Consider the following 24,616-nt stretch of genomic DNA (forward strand, 5'->3'; position numbering starts at 1 on the left):
CATGAGAGGGTGGAGCTAAGTACAACCGAACGCTGAATAAGACGTTTTCAGGCAACCAAAATGGTTGTAATGAACTTTCATGAACTAAAAACACACACGGTGAAAGGGGTTAAACTTCTAAGACAAAGACAAGGACTATTTCTTAGCCCGGACAATGCTAAAGCATACCCTGCTTTGTGGACTATTTAACTCTAAAAGGGACCATAATATGAATTAGAATAAGGTTTATTTTGCCAAGTATATACATACATGGAATTTGACTCAGTTTTTTTTTTTTTTTTGAAGCTCTCTCAATGTACTTACAATATAAATAACAAAATAAAAGAATACAACAATGAACAATTGCAAGACATAAAAAATCCTATATCATCCATTTCATAAGACGTAAATGTGGCTCATCAAGTCCTTGTTGAATGCGAAGGCCAGTTTACTGCTACTGCACTTTATTCAACTTAAAGGTTAACTTCTGTATTTTTCAACGTATACTCTATTTTCCCATGTTTTTGTGGACAACGCTTTTTAAAATTGGTCCAGTATTGGGGAAGAACCCTGCAGCTAGCAGTCGCTAAACGGGCTGTAATGTTATCTCTCGGGACAATTCCACACCGTCGATGTATGTACGTCCATTAATTATAAGTGTCTGACAACATCAGAGTTTGTAGAGTTAGAGTACAGAAAGTGTAGCTTAGTGTTAATCTAAAGTATTTTTAGTGTCATGGCTGAATATTTAGTTATTTCAACAATGTGGATGCGAAGGCAAGATTTCAAAACAAGACTTCTCCGAGCGAAACTTGGTTAGACCAGCGACTGTATATAAGAAGTGGACGTAGTCACCCTGACGTCACCCATTGGTTTGTGGACTGCCGTTTTACAGCCTTGAGTTTGGCATTTTGGCCATCGCCATCTTGTTTTTTTTGCAACCAGAAGGGACACGAGGGTGGAGCTAAGTACAATACTTGAAACTAGCTATTGAGACCATAAACTCATGTTTACAATATTTACTGAGGTAATAAATCAAATGAGAAGTAGGCTCATTTTCTCATAAACTTCTAAACAATCAGACTTCTTTCAGCAAACCGGAGGAGTCGCCCCCTACTAGCTGTTTGAAAGAATGCAAGTTTGAGGCACTTCAGCATTGGCTTCACTTCTCATCCCCGGAGGTAGCCCATTGGTTATCCCCCCTTCTGTTCCAATAACATCATTCACAAAGGTTTAAATAAATAATCTTTTATCTTGTTCATCATTTACTTAAGTACAAATACAAATACAAGTACTTAAAAGTCCGGTGTTTAGGATTTATTCCATTGATCTATTCTATCCTATTGGCATAAATGGAACATAATATTCATAATCATGTTTTCATTAGTGTTTAATCACCTGAAACTAAGAATCGTGTTTTGGTTAAGTATGACTGGATAGATTCAAAGTATCGGTGCCGTGCAGTACAGTATGTAACCACATACAGTATTCAAGACATGTTAATTCAGCCTGGTCTCACCAAATGCCATATGAATAACCTGCCAATTTGTTAATATTTCATATTGTGTGTTATTGCTACACGTTTTTTTGCGATGGAAGTCAGGTGATGAAGTATAAAGAGAGAGATCGTCTGCGTAGGGAGGAGGACGGGGTGGTTGGCGATGGTGTTCGTGTCCTGTGAGAAACCAAAAGTGAACCGTTGACTTTATTTAAATTGACTACTTACGCATGCAACTTATTTTACATATAACAAACAATTATTTCAACCCAAACCATGATCTTTTCCTAAACCTAACCAAGTAATTTTGTTTTTAATTCACAACATTAAGCACGTGTTTCAAACTGTGATTGTGCGTCCGTGTGTGATGGTTGACTATTTAACTTACATACGTAACTTAATTTATGTAACAAACGTCCTTATTTTAAGCCTAACCATGACATTTTCCTAAACCTAGCCAAATAGCATGTGTTGCCTAAACACAACCAAGTAGATTTGTTTGAATTCACAATGTTAACCACGTGTTTAAAACTGCGACTGTGCATCCGTATGTGCTGAGTTTGGAATGAGACCGGCGTTAAATAACACGTGAAAATGCGTGACACGACAGGTGAAATGTCCTTAAAAGTGGCGTGATAGTTATACGCCTACCCGTGAGATCACATTGGTTAGTTACCTCATATACCCATTGGACTCCACTAAACGTTTGGAACTAAAACAACGTTATCTCTTCTTCACACAATGACTGTAAAGCCTGAAACAAAGGTAAAATGCAATAAAAAAAAAATACATTAACATTCCCCCACATACTGTTGCTGCTTTGAAGGCGTTTAATCCTAGATGAGTACTGGGCATATACTGATGAAAAGGAATACTAAAGGGAATCAGTGGATACCCGACAAAAGATTATAGGACAAAAAACTTTGCAATTGCTCCGCTATAGATATTTAAATTAAATGCTGTTTGAGCGCTAAGACAGTGTGCTGGAAATCCATTAATCTCAATAATACAAAAAAAAAACGAACCTTTGCCTGGTTGCCATAAACAAGCTGTCCTTTGAAAAATCATATTAGGAATAAAATGTCCTTGATAAAAACCCTGAGATAGAGTCGTATCCCCTTAAGGCTGCTGAGTGCAACTTTAATGGCAGGCAGAAAGTCTTAATAAGGCACCTCTACTGTATAATGTGACGAAGTAAACAGCAATTACATCCAAATAAGACTCACAACCATCCGGATCCCTTTGATCTGTGCCATTGCGCTGCTTTTTTTTTCTGGGAGCTCACACCCAGATGCACACACGCACACACACACACACACACACACACACACACACACACACACCAATAAGATTAGAGAGAGTCACACAGATCTATTCAAAGAAATCCCAGCAAGCTTCAAGTATTATCTTGAAAAAGGATGCAGGGCAGACAACTAATCCAGTTTAATATAGAGGCAAATATGCTCGAGGACACACAGATACACACACACACAGTCAGACACTCTGTTACCCTATCCGGATCAGCTCGGATCCCCCCCTCGAGTGATTCTTGATGCTCTTGACCACTGACCTCTCGTCGCCTCGTAGAGCCAAACTCAATGAGGACATCCCCTAACCTCCCCACCCTCTCCCACTCAGCAAATCTTGGATTTTTACAATCTCTTTATACTCAATAAAGCTGGTGTTTGTAATCCTTTTGTGCTGGGAATAGAGATGTAAACAGGAAAGTCCCCGAGAGCTGAGGATTTGTTAGAAGCTCCGTTTCTTTTTTTTTCTTTTTTTTTTCTTTTACAGCGTATATTGCTGGAGTGGCTAAGAGTGGGTTATACAGAAGTGGAGATGTCGCAAACTACGGTATCTACAAGGCTCATATAAGGCCCCCTAGTACCCTATATAAAAGTATTATATGGCAATACCTGTGAGATATTAATCTTCCCATACGCTATGGATTTATTATTTGGAGTGTGAAGGGCACAAGGATAAAGATTTTTTGTGACAGCATGAGGGACAATCCTGTACCCAAGGAAAAGGATGATAAAAGATGAACTGTGAAATGCGTTACCGTGTTGCATGCAGCCCGCCCAGAGGCTCCAGCTGGTGACATTTCAGGTTCAAGTGAGACATTCTCTATACCACTACTCACCATCGTACAGATGAAAATGCACTAATTCAATTCAAATTAGCAATAACATGGACGAATAAAGCCCACCCGTAATGACAGGTAAAAGGAAATGCAAAAACTAAACTACCGATGTGAAACCACAGAACAGTATGAGCTTAGTGCGGAGAAGCCACATGATTTAGCAATTCTAGTGTAATGTCAAAGGGTAACTTCACTATTTTTCACCCTATTTTGCCATGTTTTGTGTGACTAATGGAGACACAATTTTTTAAAATTGGTTGAGTATTGAGGGAGAACGCTGCAGGCAGCAGCCGATAAAAGAGCTGTAATGTAATTGCTTGGGGCAATTCCACACTGTCAATGTACGTCCACTTAAAGGACTTGTTGCTGTTACTAAGTCTAAACCAGGCGGCTACCTCCGGGTCTGAGAAGTGAAGCCAGTGCTGAAGTGCCTTAAACCTGCATTCTTTCTAATAGCCAGCACGGGGGCGACTCCTCTGGTTGCTGATTGTATAGAAGAAAATGAGTCTACTTCTCACTTGATTTATTACATCAGTAAACATGAGTTTATGGTCTCAATCTCAGTTTCAAGTCTTGTACTTAGCTCCACCCTCTTGTGTCCCTTCTGGTTGCAAGAAATCAAGATGGCGACGGCCAAAAATGCCAAACTCAAGGCTTCAAAATGGTAGTCCACAAACCAATGGGTGACGTCAGGTTGACTACGTCCACTTCTTACACACAGTCTCTGGTCTAACCAAGTCTTGCTTGGAGAAGTCTTGTTTTGAAATCTTGCCTCGCGTCCACATTGTTGACATAACTAAATATTCAGCCATGACACTGACAATCTTTTAGATAACAATAAGCTACACTTTCTGTACTCTAACTCTACAAACTCTGATGTTGTCAGACACTTATAATTAGTGGACGTACATTGACGGTGTGGAATTGTCCCTGAGAGATTACATTACAGCCCGTTTAGTGACTGCTGGCTGCAGGTTCTTCCCCAATACTGGACCAATTTTTAAAAAGCGTTGTCCCTATTGTACACTTAGACACAAAAACGTGGGAAAATAAAGTCTAGGTTGAAAAATACAGAAGTTAACCTTTAAGTCGAATAAAGTGCATTAGCAAGTAAACTGGTCTTTGCATTCAACACGGACTTGATGAGCCACATTCACGTCTTATGAAATGGATGATATAGGAATTGATGTCTTGCAAATTGTTCATGTCATGACTCAAGTTAGCTCAAGTTCTTAAATCGCAGTCAGTTTCGCTGAAGGGATTTAATTATGTACCATAAAGCCCTACTTTATCTATTATATTTGGATTTAATTACCTTCGGGTAATTATGGTAATTCCATCAACATGAACTCGGCCTAAGAAAGGACAGTAATTACTCTCCAGTTCGCAATAGGTCACTTGTCTGGACAGGGCTCCAGACTAACTTTTTACATTGGTTGTACTGGTGCGGCTAACTTTTTCATTTAGGTGCACCAGCACATAATTTAGGTGCACACACAATTTTTCACTGCGCCCTTTTGCTGCCACAATAACATATTTTAAGCATTTTGTCAGTTCCCATAGGCCTACACTAGGGATGTCACAATAAAAGAAATGTAACAGTCAATATCAATGCCAGCGAAATTCCAGATTCTCGATACCAATTTGATACCAAGGTAAAAAACCAAGAGTAAAACAATAAATCCCATCAACATACTCTCCTCCTTTAGTTCAACGGTAATAAACAGGTCATTATTCCTTCTTTATTATCTATTTTATATTGCTGTGAAAACATATCCTTCAAACCACATATATTTTACAAGATTACATTTGAACACGTCATGATAACATTAGAATTTTACCTTTGTCCTCATTTTTACTGAACAGTTCCTGAACGCATCATAATCTAAATCAATGGCACCTCCCGTTAACAAGCTCTCGTCCTGATAATTTCAACATGCATTTGTTGTTCGCTATGTAGCATTATCGGGAAAAATAAAATAGGGTGAGTCCCCTGGATGCGTCTATAGTGAGTTTACTATGTGTCCCAAACAGTCTACCTACGGTACCGTCAGGTATCCACGTGTTTACATATTACGTAGGAATCAGAGTAGCGTAATGTATTGCGTGCGTAGTGAGTGAGCGGTTGAGTGATAGAGAAAGAGATGTGCTATGAGCAGATCAGCTGTTTGGCGATCATCAAATGTACAGTGTCACACACTTAAATGCCCACACACACTTCTGCGCCTCTGATCAGGATTAGGCGTCCTACCGAGGACTGGGGAGACAGACCGGTGCTCCGCCGATGATGGCAGTCTGGGCTGAGCCGCTCAGGGCCGGGGACAGGTGTAAAGCCTTGTCTACACTGGGAATGTCAGGAGCGCGTGGTGGCTGCGTTACCTGTTGTTTTTTATTGTTGATTTGAGGTCTCACCTGTTTTTGACACGAGCCGCACGCGGTTCACATCAACAACAGACGGTGAAGGTGATCTATTAACTGTATATTAACATCATACCAGCAACATTACTACAGTTTCGATGTCACGGAGTTAAAAAAAAAAGTAAAGACTTAATTTTAAATCAATACTTCCTGCTTTCATTTCAAAATAAAAACCCTAAAACATTTTTTTTTTCTATGGACAGAACTCCATCATTTGTTAACACAAGGCTTTTATTCTGAAATATGTGCAGGAGAGTGATGTGGAACATGCAGTGACTCGGAGAGCTCCATGAATAATTAATGGGTGGGGTTTAAATCAACACTTCCTACTTTCATTTCAAAATAAAAGCCCTAAAGCATTTTTTCTGTGGACAGAATTCTTCATTTGTTAACACAAGGCTTTTATTCTGAAATATATGCTGGACAGTGTTGTAGAACATGCAGTGACTTGGAGAGCTCCATGAATAAATATAGTACGGGTTTTAATGTGGATTATTACTATTATTTACAAATAACCACACGTTTCTTAACCTTTCTGTCTAAAATAAATATAAATGATATTTATAATGAAATGAAACGGCCATTATGAAAGGCAAACTCGCCGCCATGCGCTCTTGACATTCCCAGTGTTGATGAGGCATGACGGGCACCGCAGCATTTTTTTGACATAAAAACAATCACTAGTTCTCTTCTTTTTTAATTACTGGTATGTTTTATGGTTGTGATGTCTCTTGACGTGGAGTATAGGGTCTCATATTCGACTAAAATAGTGGCACTCCGGAGCCCTGCAGTATAATATAAAATAGGTCATTTTAAACTTTGGAAATGAACGAACAATCTCGTCTCACGACAAGTCCTTGAATGTTTTTGTTATTAACAGCAACATAACAGCTCAAATACACATTATATGTTATGATGACATGCAATGCAGTCAAAGCAAATTATGGTAAAATAATATAATTAGCCCCAAAATGTAATGCGAAGCAAATATTCAGTTGCATATGGCTGAAGTAAATATGCCATCAAATCTGCATGTCATTACATGTTCGTACTTACGCCGTCTTACACAGTCCAGCGGACACGCTCTCTAATGACTTACGCCAGCACAGTCGCACTGATTACACAGAAGCATTTCATCTGGAAGCATTTGAATTGGCGTTCACCACCAGCCCCTCACTTTGTTTCCTGTTGCTTTTACAGAGAGTCCCCGTGGCTTCACTCCCTGCAGCAAAAAGCTGAGGCCAGGATAGAAAAAAAAAAAAAAAACTCTGCTTCTTGTGTCTGCTGTTGGTTTGATAAGTCCTCTACACCGGCAGAGGGAGAGGTTACAGAAGTTGTTGCAACAGCCCAAGGGCATCTCTCCGGGTTTGCTCAGAGAAATCTAAAGCACCTGAATCTCTTTGATCATAACCTCATCCTCGAGGAAGCAATGATCTACTCCATGTTGGCATGGTACCTATCCTCTGACTCACCCACACCCCATCCCTGGAAAGATTGAGTGGTCAAATCACTACGAGATTGCATCTCATTTTCAGCTCTTCTCAGAGGAAGCTTTCATCTCGCTGCTCGCTATGAAAAAAACAACAAAAAAACAACAACCTGGAGGACAGTTGGATGTCCCCGCCTGTTTCCAAACCCCTTTATTGAAAATCATTTAAAGTTACTTTAAACAAAATAAATAAAAGGGCATATTAATATTAAAAATAATCATACAAATACCCCCAAATTCACCATAATCTCACTTCACGCAAAGAGGATGATATTTGCAAGATAACATTTGCAATCAGGTGAATAAGGATTAATTGATAAATTAGAGGAATCGGAGAGACAGGTTTCAAGTCTCGCTGTGGCAGCCAATGAAGGACGCCAGGAAACCATACTGAGAGCAAGCTGGATTGCATAAACTTGTACAGTGTTTTCAATATACACCGGGACCTGTTTCAGCCAGTAAATGCAGGTAAATCCATCAAATGCTCTAACATTGCCAAGACAATTTTATCCTAACCTCACCTCATTACCATTGACCTTCAGCACTGAACAAAAAGAGGCAGCCGTGCTGGATGTATCCCGCTGCAGCAGAAATTAATATATTCATGTAATACTTGAGAGCATATATATATATATATATATATATATACACATATAGAGGAAACAGTGAAATATCATACAGCTCCTGTAGAGTATACAGATTTGAGAAATCCAATGAGATATCATCTATATTGCTTTAAAGAAAAATACATGATATATATATACATGAAGATTAGATCGCAGCATCCTCCTCCTCCTCCTCCTCCTCCTCCTCCTCCTCCTCCTCCTCCTCATCATCATCATAACCATAGTTGTCCTTATCATTAATATGATCATCCTCATGGGATGTCATCATCTTCATCGTCAACATCATCTTTACTGTTGTAGCCGTCACCATCCTTTGCATCAGCTTCATCATCACCATTGGTTGGCTGCTATCATCAACATCATCTTCAGTTGTATGGTAGTTTATGGCTTTATGGCCATCATTACCGTTGTGGTTGCCATGAGCAATGCTCATCAACATCATTATCAATGTCATGGGTTGTCAGCAGCAGCAGCATTCAGTGGCCCTCGACGTCTGATAGCTATGCAACGAGGCACCCTATGAGAGACACCGGGCTTTCAACTAACTCCAATGTAAACCCACCGGCGTTATTATTAGACGTCAGAGCAACTGACGTAGTATAAAGAAAGAGAAAGTGTGCGTAGGGCGGGTGGGAGGGGACTTTCTCCCAGGAGAGGGCTGTTGTGCCATATGAAACCAAGTCAACTTTGACGTATTTTTACTGTAATTAGGTAACTTCTGTAATGACAGTTGTAAACCACCATCTTTTCCTAAACCTAACCTAAGTACAGTAGTTTTGTTGTGTAAGTAAACCTAAAAAATAATTTATAAAAGGAAATTATTCAATTTATTTTAGAAATTACATTTATTTTGAGAAGAGACTGTATGCATGTAATGAGCGGAAACTGACACGCCGTCAATGGCGTTCACAACTGTCACTGGAGGGAAACCTAGAGTGTCATAATTTGAAGCTTAGGGCCACTGACCAAACGGAGGTGTTTGGGAGTGAGAATGTGTTGCATCATCATTATCATCATCATCGTCACCATCATCAACATCACCACCACCACTACTATCATCATTATCATCATCGTCATCATCACTGTCATCGTCGTCATAATCATCATCATCATCATCATCGTCACTGTCATCATCATCATCACTGTCATCATCATCATCATCATAATCATCATCACTGTCATCGTCATCACTGTCATCATCATCATCATCATAATCATCATCACTGTCATCGTCATCACTGTCATCATCATCATCATCATCATCATCACTGTCATCATCATCATCATCATCACTGTCATCATCATCATCATCATCACTGTCATCATCATCATCATCATCACTGTCATCATCATCATCATCATCACTGTCATCGTCATCACTGTCATCATCATCATCATCGTAGTCATCATCATCACTGTCATCGTCATCATCGTCACAGTCATCGTCATCATCATCATCATTATCGTCAATGTCATCGTCATCGTCGTCATCACTGTCATCGTCATCATCGTCATCATCATCCTCATCATCATCATCCTCATCACTGTCATCGTCATCGTCGTCATCACTGTCATCGTCATCATCGTCATCATCATCATCATCGTCATCGTCATCATCACTGTCATTGTCATTGTCATCATCATTGTCATCGTCGTCATCACTGTCATCACTGTCATCGTCATCATCATCACTGTCATCGTCATCACTGTCATCGTCATCACTGTCATCGTCATCATAACTGTCATCGTCATCATCGTCATCACTGTCATCGTCATCATCATCATCGTCATCACTGTCATCATCATCGTCATCGTCATCACTGTCATCGTCATCATCATCGTCATCACTGTCATCGTCATCATAACTGTCATCGTCGTCATCACTGTCATTGTCATCATCATCACTGTCATCGTTATCGTCATCGTCATCACTGTCATCGTCATCATAACTGTCACCGTCATCACTGTCATCGTCATCATCGTCATCACTGTCATCGTCATCACTGTCATCGTCATCATCATCGTCATCGTCGTCATCACTGTCATTGTCATCATCATCACCGTCATCACCATAATCCTATTCATCATCATCATATGGTTGTTGATTGATATCAACATCATCTTCATTGACATGCTAATGATTTGTGCTTTTTGTCTTCCCTCAACTCCTTTTGCCAAGTTACACACATATCTGCACTGTGAGGTACACGCACACACACACACACACACACACGCACACACACACACACACACACACACACACTCCTGCCCATAATCCCCTGACCTTTTTTGTCAGGAGTTTCTGGAAGCCTTCCAGAGGAGAGTTATGATGTGGCCACTGCCTGCTGCGACAGAGGGAGCAGAACAACTAGCAGAAAAACACTCCAAAGGACAGAGGATGATAGAAGTGATGTAATGAGCTCTGCACCGAGAGAAACGGAGGAAAGGACAAACATAGCACGCACGCAAACACACAAGACAAGGAGATGGCATTTTACCTCGACGTGCCTCATATTCATTTCCTGCTCGATTTTTTTGTTTTCTTTTACCCCATTTCCTTTTGCCAATTGAGTTTTTTTTTTTTCAAGTCTATTTTATATTCTCTGTTGGGGAGAAAACTATTTCTGCAGTTGCCCAACATACAGACACTAGACTGTAATATTCACTTCCTCCCTCTAATTTCTGCTGCATAATGTCCTGTTTCTTGGGGAATGTATTGTCTTTTCATCTTTAATCATGCACAAGGAAGGTATAGTGGGGGGGAAACACACCAATTTTTTTTCTTATTATTTTAATACAGTCTTTTAAAAATATAACACATTGTTTCATCAAAGGAACCATACTGGTGCATTATTTACAGTAGAGTACATTAAAGCATAATTGAGCCACCTTCATAAGCAGTGTTTGTTACTGTGATTAAGTTCCTTCAGAGTTGAAGTTTTTCCCTTAGGTGTATACATTAATATGTCCACCCCCCCTGGGTTGTGAGCACTTTAAACACACACACACACTGTAGGAGCATTCTCTCGTCTCAGAGGTAACGCTTCTCTATTTTCTTGCTTGGTTAATTTTTAATTCCGCATAGACTCACTGATCTCTCCCCGGACCCCGAGTCCCTCAGTGGTAAAAACATCAGTGGGATAAACGATGTGTGTGCTGCTGCTGTATGTACTGATGGAGATAGTTAAGGAAGCAAGATGAAAAAAGCATCATCTCTGAGATGCAGAAGATGAAAGTGAAAACCTTGTTTTGAAACGTGGGTTTGCAGCACGCCGTTAGATCTCTCCCAAGTCTTCTCATCCTTTTTGCCAGAACCACGTCGAGGAAAGGCTAAAGCCTTGCAATACAAGCCCCCTCTCCGTTCTCCCTTCTCTAATCAGCCAGATGTAACACATTTTAATACGGCTAATTCCGCCGCTAACAGCAGGCTCACCATTCTCCTCTCCTTGACCTCATATTTCACAGATGCAACACATTCAGAGAAAAAAATATTCCTGTGTTAATAGAAAACACGCCTCCCCGCTTTGTTGCAATAAATAAAAGTCATTCCAGTGTTTTATTTAGCTACTGTCTTATTACACTGTGATTTATGGAAATGATTGAGGTGCAATTTTAAAGCTGAATCAACATCCTGTCCTTCACTTTTAACAAAACATGCATTCATTTATTTATATTCACAAAGTCAAGGCGAACATTTTCCTATACAGCTAAACAACTATGACGTGTTAACTTGAATTCAAATCAAAGTTTTAATAAAGCTTTTTTTTTATTAAAAAATGTCCAACCTAATACGCCATTTTTTTTTTTATTATTAGATTTTCTTCCATTATTATTAATCGCACCGGTTTTACCTCAACACGGTGTGACAGTGTAGATTGCCACTCTTGCATGTTGACAGTTCATCGCCCCGGAGGAAAATTAAAACCCGGCACTTTAAATATCCTGTTTCATTAACACCTATGCAGGATTTAAAATAGGTTAATAAATAAATAACATTTTTTTTCCAATCACCACAAACATGTCACGGCCTTCATGTCGAAAAGAAAAAAAAAATGAATGGTTTGACGCCTCAAACTAACAAGGTCTCCGTGTTAAAAAAAGCCAGTGTGCCAAGATTACTCAGACAAAAAAAAAAAAAAAAAAAAAGAAAATTCAAGAGGTGGCCCAAAGCCCCCTAAAGTATTGAAATTTCATCTCTGGCTGTCACCTTCAATCTGTCATCTAATCAGTCCTTCTGCCTTCTCCACCTCCTCCTCCTCCTCCTCTTCTTCCTCTCCCCCCCTCTCCTCCAGACATCAGGGAGAGTGGAAGCCCCAAGCCGGTGATGGTTTTCATCCACGGGGGCTCCTACATGGAAGGAACTGGGAATATGTTTGACGGCAGCATCCTGGCCAGCTATGGAAATGTGATTGTCATAACTGTCAACTACCGGCTGGGCGTCCTAGGTAAGGAACCTGCTGTACTGTGTGATACACAACCACTGTTGTCAGATTGTTGTTTTTCTTTCTTTCTTTCTTTGCATCAATCTCTTTTGGTAATTCCATGTGCTGTTGCTGGTATTTTCCAATGACTTTATAGCTTAGCATGAACACCTTCTTCCTTTCCTTGTTCCTTCCGTCCATCTTTGTGATTCCATGTGCTGCTGCTGCTGCTGGTGATATCCCAGAGAGCTCTGATTCTGATTCTGTATCAGAAATCTGGGCTCCTCGCTTGGTTTCATTGGTGTTTTATGCTTGTTAATAACAGGTTCAAACTGGTTTCTGCAGCTAAAACCTGCTCTTTGTCGGTTACAGTTCAGACATTTCTATCTAAAGGCTTAGATTTGAATCGTTGGGAGGTCTTTGGTTGTGATTTGTCCTTTTGTTACTGAGGTTTTTTACTTTCTGTTGAGCAGTTTATCATATAATACTGTCTATTGTTATACTGTGAAGCTATTGTTTGAAATATTGTGGGAATAATGCGTCATACCAACCCAATTTACCTTGAAAAAGAAACACCATGCGAGCATTTGTCCGATGTTTAAGGCATACTAACATGATGTCGTTGTCATGTATCACGTATCTGAGCTTTCATTTTGATGATGTATACAGAACTTGACATACTTCATATCCATATCTGGGCTACATCAGAATTTTTTTTGGCGCATAACGTGTTCCCGTACTGATACATGCATGTGTTGAAACTGACACGTCTATCGCAGAGCTGACACTCGGACTCCGGATTTGGCCCAGTTACCACGCTTTGCGCATCTACTCGTCTACCCGTCTCCTTTCTTACACTTTAATCTACCGTGGCAACGTCTCCTCTGATCTGCAGTCCCTTCTTCTTCTTCTTCTTTTTTTCATTTTCCTCCTCATCTATCTTATCTTTTCTCATCAGTCTAATGCCTGATTCCTTTTTCTCCTGTGTATGGATGTCACAGCCTTACCCCAGAGGGCAGGTAGATATTGCGACACATGACGGAAACTAAAGGTTCGCTGCCTCCGTCCTTAATGAGATTGTGCTGTCATTTGTTTGGATGGAAGGAGCTGATTCCATTTCCACGTTGTTTTGGTTTCTGGGGTTTTTTCTTCTCTCTATCTTATTAAACCATAGCAGAATAAAGATATAGGGCAATATCCGCCTTTCACTCAACTAGAATACCGTTCGTCTGGGGGCATTTATGTGTGTGCACATATTGGTGTGTGTGCACATATTGGTGTGTGTGCACATATTGGTGTGTGTGTGTGTGTGTGTGTGTACGAAGAATGAGCCTAAAGGCTTAAAGGTGATTCTTTGAGATGTTTATAGCAGACATAGAACATGACGCACAACATTAATGTTCTCTGCAGGTGGTCTGCATTGTCTCTGTATGTTCTCTCATCACTTATTCAGGCCCTGGTCTCTTTGACGTGACTTATCAGTGAAAAGCTTAATGTTTTATTGCATATAGTCTGATGAAATACTCTATTAATAACGTAATAAACCAGTGTCAATAAATAACAACCGCCCTTAGCGAACTTTCTTATGTAATGTTACATAACGTCACGTAACAAGCATAACAATGTTATGTAATAAGCGTATAAGTCAACATTTACTTTTAGTTTCACACTGGACGTGAACAGCGGTCCTATGTTTGTTTGACCCATCCACCAGCACTCCCACCCGCCCTCCGTGGACTTTCTTGCTTGTTGTACGACACCTCGTAACGGTCGCTCATTATACTACGTCACTTGCTCTGACCGAATGCAAAAAACATTCAAAGTAGGCCTATCCGTGGTTAGCGGAAACGTACAATGCCCCAAAATTTTTTCCTATATGCCATTGGAGTAACTGGGGTTCATTTCTCTCTGAGATATAACTGTCAGTCAACCAGTGACTGGATGGACAACCCCCCCTCAACAACCACCCTTAGCAGACTTTCTTATGCAACGTTACATAACGTCACGTGACAAGTATGTAATAAGCGTATAAGTCAACGTTTACTTTTAGTTTCACGCGGGACGTGAACAGCGGTCCTATGTTTGTTTGACCCATCCACCACCACTCCCACCCGCCCTCTGTGGACTTTCTTGCTTGTTTCTTGCTGCGTTCCACTTGCCAGTGGAGTAACTGTGGTTCACGTCTCTTGGAGATATAACTGTCAGTCAGCCGGTGACTGGATGGACAAGCATTCCCCCCCCTCGGCAACCTTCGGGCCCTGCCAGAACCACGATATTAAACAACGTACTCCATCATCTGCAGTTACAAATCATTCATTCCTTTTCAATACCCACTTATTCCATCTCAGGATCATGACGGGGGCAGGAGACTCTGCCAGTGTGAAAGGACAAACACATGTATCAACTCCTGTATACAGATGGTGATACAGTATAAACTGTGGATATACTTCACAAATATGAACATTTCGCAAACCCAAAATCTCAAGTCCAAACCTGCATGTGTTCATGGCTGAGATTCAAATCTTGGAACTTCCTGTTGTGAGGCACCAGTGCTAACTTCTGAGCCAATTAATACTCACTTTACACTATTAACTAAATATGCATTTCCTGGTTCCAGTTTCTAATGTGACCATGTTTGTTTTCTATGTTTGGTCATCATACATTTAATAATTCTGAGTGTTGGGACTGTTGGTTTGACAACCAAAGCTATTTAAATACTTTGAGTTGTTTTCACTATTTTGTCATATTTTACAGGGTTAATAATAAATTGATTCATTGAATGATTGATAGATTGATCGATAATGAAAACAATATTAATGGCAAATGGTTATGATATTTCTGTGGGAAAATGCTGTTGAGAACTGACATGTCGGTGTCGACACATTTTAATTTCAGATATTTACAGCATCATGTTTACCATTCTCATTTACTATCAGAGACATCACAAAAAGTGGACAACGTGCCCAAAAGATGAGCAAAGTAAAGGATAAATCAATCACGTTCTTACTTTTAATTATTTTATACGTGCCAGGATGAATCAGGTCTCTCTCTCTCTCTCTCGGTTTCTGATGTGCGAGCTCTTAACTGCTGTAGGCCTCATGGTGTTGAGGGAAACTGTATCCCTGCTGGTTAACATGAGGCGCCGCTGTTTGCTCTCAGATTAGACTCTATGTGTTTGTGTTTACCCCCCTGGCAATGGACAAAAGCATACGGCTTTACCTCACCAAACATGTGATAGTGTGTGTGTGTGTGTGTGTATGTATGTATGTGTGTGTGTGTGTGTGTGTGTGTGAGTGACACGTAGAGAGTGTGTACTCAGCTACAGTAGGTGTAAGACTCATAACCGCTGGGCTTTCCAGTCAGTCATCCACTCTTTAGTAAGTATGTAAATAGCTCTACTGCCAAAAAGACCCATCTTTAACAAGCCATTAAGTCTAGTATTGAGTAAAGTACAACATAGACAGGTTTCATTTATTCCCCTAACGTTGTCTCAGTAATTATTTGGAGATATTGCCATTGATTCTCAAAGTACGTGAAATTGTGCTGGAGGCATGTGGATCTATACCACGGCGTTTTCCACTCTTGGTCCACCTACTGAAGTTCATACCAGGTTCCTTTCTTTCAGGATCCCTTAGGGAGAGGGTTATCATTACTTTGTTTTAATTTCACATGCAAGAAGCTTAATTGATTATGTATATTAATGACCTCACCTTGGCGAAAGTGCAAGTTCTACAAACAGCCAATAGTGCAAGCTTGTCCTCAGCTGTGTAATGTTACTTTGGTCCTGGTACAGAGCAAAAAACACATTAAACTAGAACAGCACCCTCATTCAGCAGCCTTGTTATGTCTGTATAACGTTACACTACGTTGCCTGCCATCCCGTCATCTACCGCTTTTATCTTTCACACCACAGACGGCAAGCAGCTATCGTACCTCGGAGTCTCGCCACACATCCATACCCGTATCGCTCTGCTCTCATAAGGAAAATATCAGGGTTACGCGTCATAAACGCGCCATCGATGCGGCATCAATGCGCCATCAACGCGCCATCAATGCGCCATCAACGTGCCATCAACGCGCCATCAACGCATCATCAGTTACACTGTGCATGTGTTATACCCTGTGGTTTTAATGCTCAGGCTGATCGGAATCCTTAAAAAAATTCCTGAATCCGTATCGTGATCCGGATCGCTACGAAAATCGAATGGATTGTTCATTGTGCTACACTCAACCCCTCCAAAAAAAGTCATTCAAATCCATTGCAAAATTTTGGAGTAATACTGCTAACAGACAGACAAACAAACAAACCAACATCGGTGAAAACATAACTTCCTTCAAGGCCTTTGAAGGAGGTAACTAGTCGTACCTGGATGTGTGGCATGTCATAATCCAGCAGCACCTTAAACTAAGGTCCATATCCATTTAGTAAGGTTCATAACAATGCAGCTTTTTTTACTGGGTGAATGTTTACTGCAGCGGTCTAGGGGAACTCATGCAGAGATTAGTCCCGATGAGAGACTTTTTTTTTTTTTTTTTTATAAAATTAAGCCTATACAGACTTTTAGATCATGTGAAAAACTATGTTGTTCTCCATTTTCTACATAAATAGACCAACGTATACCTGCTAATGTAACGTTTACGTGTCATGTTGACCAATCACACTGGTCAACTCATCAGCGCATGGAGAGGTTAGCTCTAACATGTGGTGTGGACTTTGAGGGACCTCATCAGAGCTCACTTGAAGGACCCATGAGTGGGTTCGCTGGACCCACAGTTTGACAACTACTTTCACCATCAACAACCAAACATACAGAATTATTTTACAAAATGACCTTGAGTCTGAAAAACCTCTCTGATCGCCCAACCCCCCCGCCCCCCACCTCCGACAGATGGCATGTTTCCTGAAAGCCTTCAGGGGGCGGACCAGGGCTGACCATGCATGTGAATGAATGAAAGATGAGTCCAATCCACAAGGTATTATAGATCTCACAAAAGGCATTTTCAGATCATTGACTAAAAGACTAGAAAACAGTAAACACCTTCCTTCATTAATAACTTTCAACCGTCTCCCAGACTCATAATTATGTTCTCCAGCCGGGCCCAGTTAGCCTCCGTTGGTTAAAGCGTGCGCTTGACCTTACCCAGCCAGCCATTGCAGCACCTGTTCGCTTGGAGATGCTGCTCTGCTGACAGAACTCCCTACTCTCGCACCAGTGATTTTTTTCTCTCCTTGGCTTATAGTGTGTGTGTTTGTGTGTCTGTGAGAGCGAGCGCTTTGCAGGGAAGCCATTAGTGGCTTTAAATATGCAGAGCTGCTGACGCGAAGCTGTATTTATCGTTTAAGGGCCTTGGCTACAATGGATTTGGCCACGGGGCACGTATATAGTATGCTACTGTCAGTGTGTGTCCACTGGTGTGTATGAACGTGTGTGTTTAATGAATTAGGAGAATTTTTCCCGTGTGCAGATGGGGGTGTTGATGGAACACATGGTATAGTGCTGTCAAAGTGTCATTATTATGGGCGGCGAGTATTTATTGTCTCCGTTATCTAACTCCTCCTTGGTTTATAATGGGACAATCTGCTGTAGGTTGGTTTTTGTTTTACTTAATACTTGAACTACTTAAGAGACTAAGTACCATATCATTCAGATAGCTGGCTATCCTCAACTCTGTCCCTGTAGTGAATAGAAGTGATCCCAAGTTGTTGGCAGTTTAATATCTAGTAAATCCAAACCACAAAACCACAAAAGTTGATCGCAACTGCCAATACATGAAACCAATACATACACAGAGCTTGTTTGTTGTATCTACCAAACAGCGGACTGTGCCTTTAAGGCCAGGCAGGCCCTCACAGCGTCGAGTTTGTTTCGGCCCAGCCAAAACCTTTAATCACGCTGATTGATGAGGTGCATTTCCCTGACTCAAACCTTCTCCAAATACCCCTTCCATTCCAGCCATACATCAGCCATTCAGCCAATTCATCAAGCCTCTGATTGTTTTAAGATATACCTGGCCAGTAAAATATCCATTTCTCTGCACGGCACGGCACTGCTTCTCTAACTCTGCTGCCCTCCGCTTGAGAAAAGACCGTGCACAGGAAAAAAAAGAACCAGCAAGCTGCCGGAGAAAGGAAAACGTGATGCAAGCGTAGGTGTCTCACAAAAATCAAAGTACTTGGATTTAATATGCTGATTGCTTAATTATTAATGAATAGCCTGTTCTTGTGTGAGTACTTTCTGGATTATTTTATGATTCTACGATAAGAAAATAAATACAAAAATACAAATAAGGTAAATAGACTTGTATTTTATACAGCGGTTTTCTAATTTTCTGACCACTCAAAGCGCTTTGAACTACATGTCAGCATTCACTCATTCACGAGGTGCCTACTTGCCCATCAGGATCTAATCTAAATACTCCGATGGTGCAGCCTTTGGGAGCAATGTGGGGTTCAGTATCTTGCTCAAGGACACTTCGACATGTGACCGGAGGAACCGGGGATCAAACTGCTGACGTTCGGATTGGAGGACCGTCAGCTCTACCTCTAGGTAGCTTCATCATTATCACTCTGGGTGTCAGTAGAGTGATTTAGTACCCCATGATGGTCCAAAATGCTGAGACATTTCACGAGATGTATACTTATACTCTGAAACACACATACATTACACCTGCATGGCTTTAATTGTATCCAAATTAGGACTATATGTGTGTTTGCTTGAGGAGCATTTCCTCTCACACAGGCCTTATCCCTAATGTTTACCCTTCCCAAATATTACTCTCTCTCCGTGTCATATACCTTCTCTCATTTTCTCCCTTCCACATTAATTGGGCCACTTTCTTTTCCTGTTAGTTTTTGTCCTGCTGGCTAAGTGTTGAGGACTATTATTTTCATGCTTATTAATTTCTTTCTCCCTGAAACAAGAATACCCCAATGATTTGGGTTCATTACTCTTTCTGTGCCTCTGTGCCATCTCTCCTCTCCTCTTCTATCCCCTATCCCTCCTTCTCTGCTTCCTTCCTCGCTAGTATAGCCCAAACACACGCTCGCTCAGAAACTCACGGACTGCATCTGACCCCTTAAACAAAGTGCTTTGCTCGAGTCTTTATTAGCGGCTAATGGTTACTTTCCCCTCCAAACATCGGGATTCGTATTAGCACTCTTTCTCCTTGTAACATCGTTGAGATCAGCTATCCCCTTAGCCTGATGAATACAGACTTGTTTTTTCAAAGTTGTGCGTATGCTTACAATATGTCAATACTGCAGCTTTCAGTTGTGAAGATACTGTAAAGACACAAGGAATTCACCAGGACACTTGGCTTCCTCTATTGCCCTCTGTAATGCATTTTATTTAGGATCATTCCATGCCAGATGTTACAAGAAATGTATGAGTATCTGGTAACTTAAAGGACAAGTGATCTATTGGAAGAAAGGTAATATATATACACATACTGAATACATGTTAAAAGCTATATATGAGAGTATTCAGGTAGCAATTTAGCTCTTTATGAAGCCATTTTTAAACCATTTATCGTTGCGGTTTTGCTAAATGTATCATCAGCAAACCTTCGCCGTGTTGCTCGGATGTTCTCTCCTGTAAATTAGTCAAGTGAAGCTCAAACATTTCCTCGGCTATTTTAGGGCAGAAGGAGCTTTGATCAGTGGACATGCTGCATCGAGACATGCTGTAATAGTTGATGCAATATTTCCCACTGTCCTGCCATGAACCAAATCCCACTATTACTGAGAAGAAAGAGTTCTATACATTTTAAATATGTACCAATGATGCCTATGGGTATAAACAGACAGAGAGATTACTGCATGTTCAAAGATGTCCCAATGTTCAGTCCTTTTCATCATAATAAAGTACCGACGTATGAGCTGTTTTGTTGCGAGCAGTTGCAGTAGAATCAAACCTCCAGACCAAACAGAGACAGATAACATGATCAGAGACCATAGCTTTCCATCACATTTATTGTGAAATTGGCTCAAAATTTGACATTAGATTAGCATACGGTCTGCTCCAGTCTGTATGTTCCATATTTGATATGATAATTTTGTTTTTCTAAAACTGAATGGTTGGAATAGAGTGGTGCAGGGATGACATATTTTTGTAGGACCAAGTTACAATCGCACAGGTTCCCTCGACAAAAAGACAATGTTGGATTGTTCCATTGGGTTATGGATTATTGCAGAAAATAAGATCTGTGGCAAACAGACGTTTATGATACTCTTATATCAATCAACGATCTTCAGAAATGAACACCACTTTTATGATTTTTGAAACTTGATTGCAATCACCAGAAGTAAAAAAGCTAAAGCCAGGCTATAGAGGAACTACACCATGGTTGCCACCTGTTAGCAACCGCCTTTTAAACGTAAAAGCTTTTAAATTCACAAGTGGGATATGTACTGATGTATTGTATATTATAGAACAAAACAATAAAATCTCTTCAGCTTGTGGTAAGCACAAACCTTATTTCAGGCATCTAACTAAAAAGCCTTTCAAAAAACCCACTGACCTCCAGACGAGGGAACCGGAAGTGCTAAAATGCCTACTAATTTCCTGGTTTTGGGACTCATTCCTGCAGCACTTTATGATAACTGTTATTTAGCTTTTTAATTCCACTTTGTATGTTATCAACACTCAGTTTTCCAGTTGAAATATAATTGTCTAAATGCTGTTTCAGCCTTGGTAAGAATACAACTTTGTCCTTGTGATAATTGGTTCTGGGTGTGTAATACTATTGCAACATGGCTAACGGCAGCTAAAATTTGGCTAAGATTTCAGCTAATAGCAGGTTCATTACAAGTCTGAATAACATATATTAGTTGGACCAAGTTACCCACACTCAGTGTTGTTATCTTGTAGCTAAAACCACCAGGACTGTATCCCCCATTTGGAAGCCACTCTTTGCTTTTTTGGCACAGTCTTGGCATTATGGCGTTGTAGTCTCCTGGCCATTGTGTGGTTCTCTCAGTCTGCCATCGCTCGGTTTGTTTGGGTCCTACTCATTTGGCTCAATGACGTTGGCATAATGATTTATTCAGTGAGTGGGCTTCAATGACGGTGAAAGCTATGCTATGCTAATGGTGATCTGGCAACACGGGGGGCTGGCGTGGCGGGGTTCTCGGCAGTTCTGCCGATGCGTCAGGGATCGGATAAGTCTGGCTGAGGCCGGGACAACAGATGACCATCTGGGCTCGCTCCACAGCGCCAGGAGTCTGTAGCCACATGCCACCAAACCCACCATTACGCACACAATGATATGCATGTTTGATGTAGTATGTGTTACACATGGTCAAGGCCAGTATCCGGTTCCAATACACCATTTTTCAGAGGATGACTCCTAAAATCAATCGATCAGTGGACTTACAATTGTTGCTGGTTTCATTTCAGCCATTTGTTGCAGAAGGCATAATGACAGTGCTTGATTTGGAACAAAAAAGGAGCCAGTGCTCCAAACCCAAAGGCTGCAGGGCATGCACATGCAGAGTTTGGGGAAATTTGAGTACAAACTAGTAGTTTGACAAAATAATCCCAAATCAAGGTCCACCTACTATAGCTTTACAAGTCCATGTTGGCTCAAAGGTAATTATGGAAGTTTATTAAGCCAACATGGAAGAGAAGTTCTTAAAGTGCCATGGATGAAATCATAACTGAGCAAACTCCATCTGCTTGTGGAAGCCGCACAGTCGGCAAGAAAAAAATGTTGGCATTGTACATTTCTGCAAACCGTGGATACTTTGAATGTGGGCGTTTTTTTTTGTTGTTGTTTTTTTCGAATGTGGACGTTTTTGCATTCGGTAGAGGCAAGTGATGTAGTATATGGAGCGGCCGTTATTGAAAGTAACGCAGTATAATAATGAGTATAAAGAACTAGAAAGTCCACAAAGGGCGGGTGGGTCCAACAAACACAGGCCTTTCACCCAAGAGACTGCTGTTCACATCCTGTGTGAAACGTAAAGTAAATGTTGAGTTCATGCTTCTTAAATAACAAGTATAACAACGTTATGTAAGAAGCATAAATTCAACATTTACTCAGTCCGCAAAGGGCGTTTTTTATTTATTCACGTTTTTTCCGTTGTTATGGTTTTTACGTTATTATTTTAACACAGACCATGATCTTTTTTCTAATTTTCGGTTCAGAAACGTCAACATTCAACGTATCTGCGGTTTGCAGACAGGTACAGTGCCAACATTTTTTTTCTGGTGACTGGGTCGGGTGAATAATGTGGGTGAATGTGATATGGTTGAAAGCTTTGGAAAAAAATAGTAATCAAACCTTGAGTTGGAATTGTTTTGTCAAACTGTTATCCAGGGTCAAGATAAAACTTTCATGCTTTACATATCACTAATTTGAAGTTAGAATTACCAAAACATATTTTACCACGTGGATGATATTACTCCAAATCCTTTGATACCATTGTGGCACACCAACCATACATTGTGACTTAAGGATATTTTATTACGTTCAAGTCATTAAAATCACTTGGTGTAGGTTGGATAATAGTCATGGTTAAATAATAAATACAAATGCTAAATTATAATAATAATAATAAGCCAAACTGGACTAAAAGGTGATGTGATAATTATTCTTATAATAAAGACACAAAACGCTCTGTGATACTAAAGGGGTCGAATGAAACCAACCAACCGGCAGTTTTGCATGTGCATGCTTTCTATCCCTGACACTCTGAACTCTAATAATTTACTCTTCTTCCTATCCTCTTCTGTCTTGTTTTACTTGAATAACTTCTCTGTATCTCTGGCCTGCTCTTAAACTATGCAATGACCTAAATACTAAAAATACTAACACAAACTATACTAACTGAAGAAAACATTCTCTACTAAAATACTACTAATACTACTAATCTGAAATCTACTAACTAAAGTCCGGAATGTGCCTAAAACTGTTACAAGTGTCATTTTGAGCTTTATTTTCCTTCTATTTCTACTCACCTAACTTCCACAATTTGACCTGTATGTCTGAAAACTCATACAGCTATCTAAGTAACCATCAAGACTACTAGGAAAATCAAAAAATGTATTTTCAAATTTAACCAACAAATAAAAAAAAAAAACGGAGTTGCTACAATTACAACATATCTGCATTTTGTATTGACATTACCCAGTCATACGAGTCAGTAGCCTATGAGCTTTCAGATTAAGTCAGTACCACCTTTCCTTTATTTTCTCTTTTGCATGTATTCCGTCTTCTTTCCGTCCTCTCTGTCTGATCAACAATGAAACCAATGTGTTGAGCAAATTGCAAGATAGTTTGCTAGGTTAAAATGAATGATGGAGTTTGTGTCATTGGGTTGTAAAAGCCACTGCTGTTAGTTTTGTATTGGTGCAACTGATTGGTGAAGTTGGTATGGATGATCAAAATGTACCTATCCCAAAAACCAAGCCCTCATTACCATTAACCACGCAATAAGACTGGGAAATGGTTCAATATTGGACATGTTGATAAATATGTAAATGTAATATAAATCCAATCTTTTTGTAACACATTGTACATCGGACAGCTGAAATTGAAATTTAGCTACTGCATTTAATTCCTAGTATATTAGGAGCAGTGGGCAGCAATTTTTAGGGGGTTGGTGCCTCGGCAGTGCCCAGGAGGCAAACTAACACCTCTCAAGCTACCAGTTCACGGTCTGTACTTGGTCCGTGCGGGGACTTGAACCGGCGACCCCTCCGGTTCCTTACTGCCGCCCGTATGAAACACTGGGACACGTACAACTGTTCTCTATACCCAAGTGTCTTGTCTGGGGTTGCAGGGGCCATATCCCAGCATGCAGTACACCCTGGACTCACTCTACAATTTCAAATTCACTTTAAACTGGTGAATTGGATTTTTCAACCTACTCATTGTCATATGGTACGTATGCTAGATAAATGTCATAATTTCAATGCTTGGTATAAAACTTACGTGACAGTTCCCCCCGCCCCCAAAGAGCAAAGTCAACACATTTGACTTTTGACCCCTCAAAGTGAAGTTATGCCCATCCACAGCCCCTTGCTAGAGGCTGCACAG

At 40.4% G+C, this 24,616-nt stretch overlaps 1 protein-coding gene across 2 annotated transcripts in view; it reads left to right on the plus strand.

Moving 5' to 3' along the window:
• nlgn1 (neuroligin 1) overlaps positions 1–24,616 on the plus strand; it is a 401,272-nt gene that overhangs the window by 159,790 nt on the left and 216,866 nt on the right. For both annotated transcript variants that reach the window (XM_037769864.1, XM_037769865.1), the window contains exon 4: positions 12,446–12,598. In XM_037769864.1, the coding sequence (XP_037625792.1) occupies positions 12,446–12,598 (153 nt within the window). The remainder of the gene's footprint in view (positions 1–12,445; positions 12,599–24,616) is intronic.

The sequence above is a fragment of the Sebastes umbrosus genome, chromosome 5, assembly GCF_015220745.1.
Source record: "Sebastes umbrosus isolate fSebUmb1 chromosome 5, fSebUmb1.pri, whole genome shotgun sequence".
NCBI lineage: Eukaryota > Metazoa > Chordata > Actinopteri > Perciformes > Sebastidae > Sebastes > Sebastes umbrosus.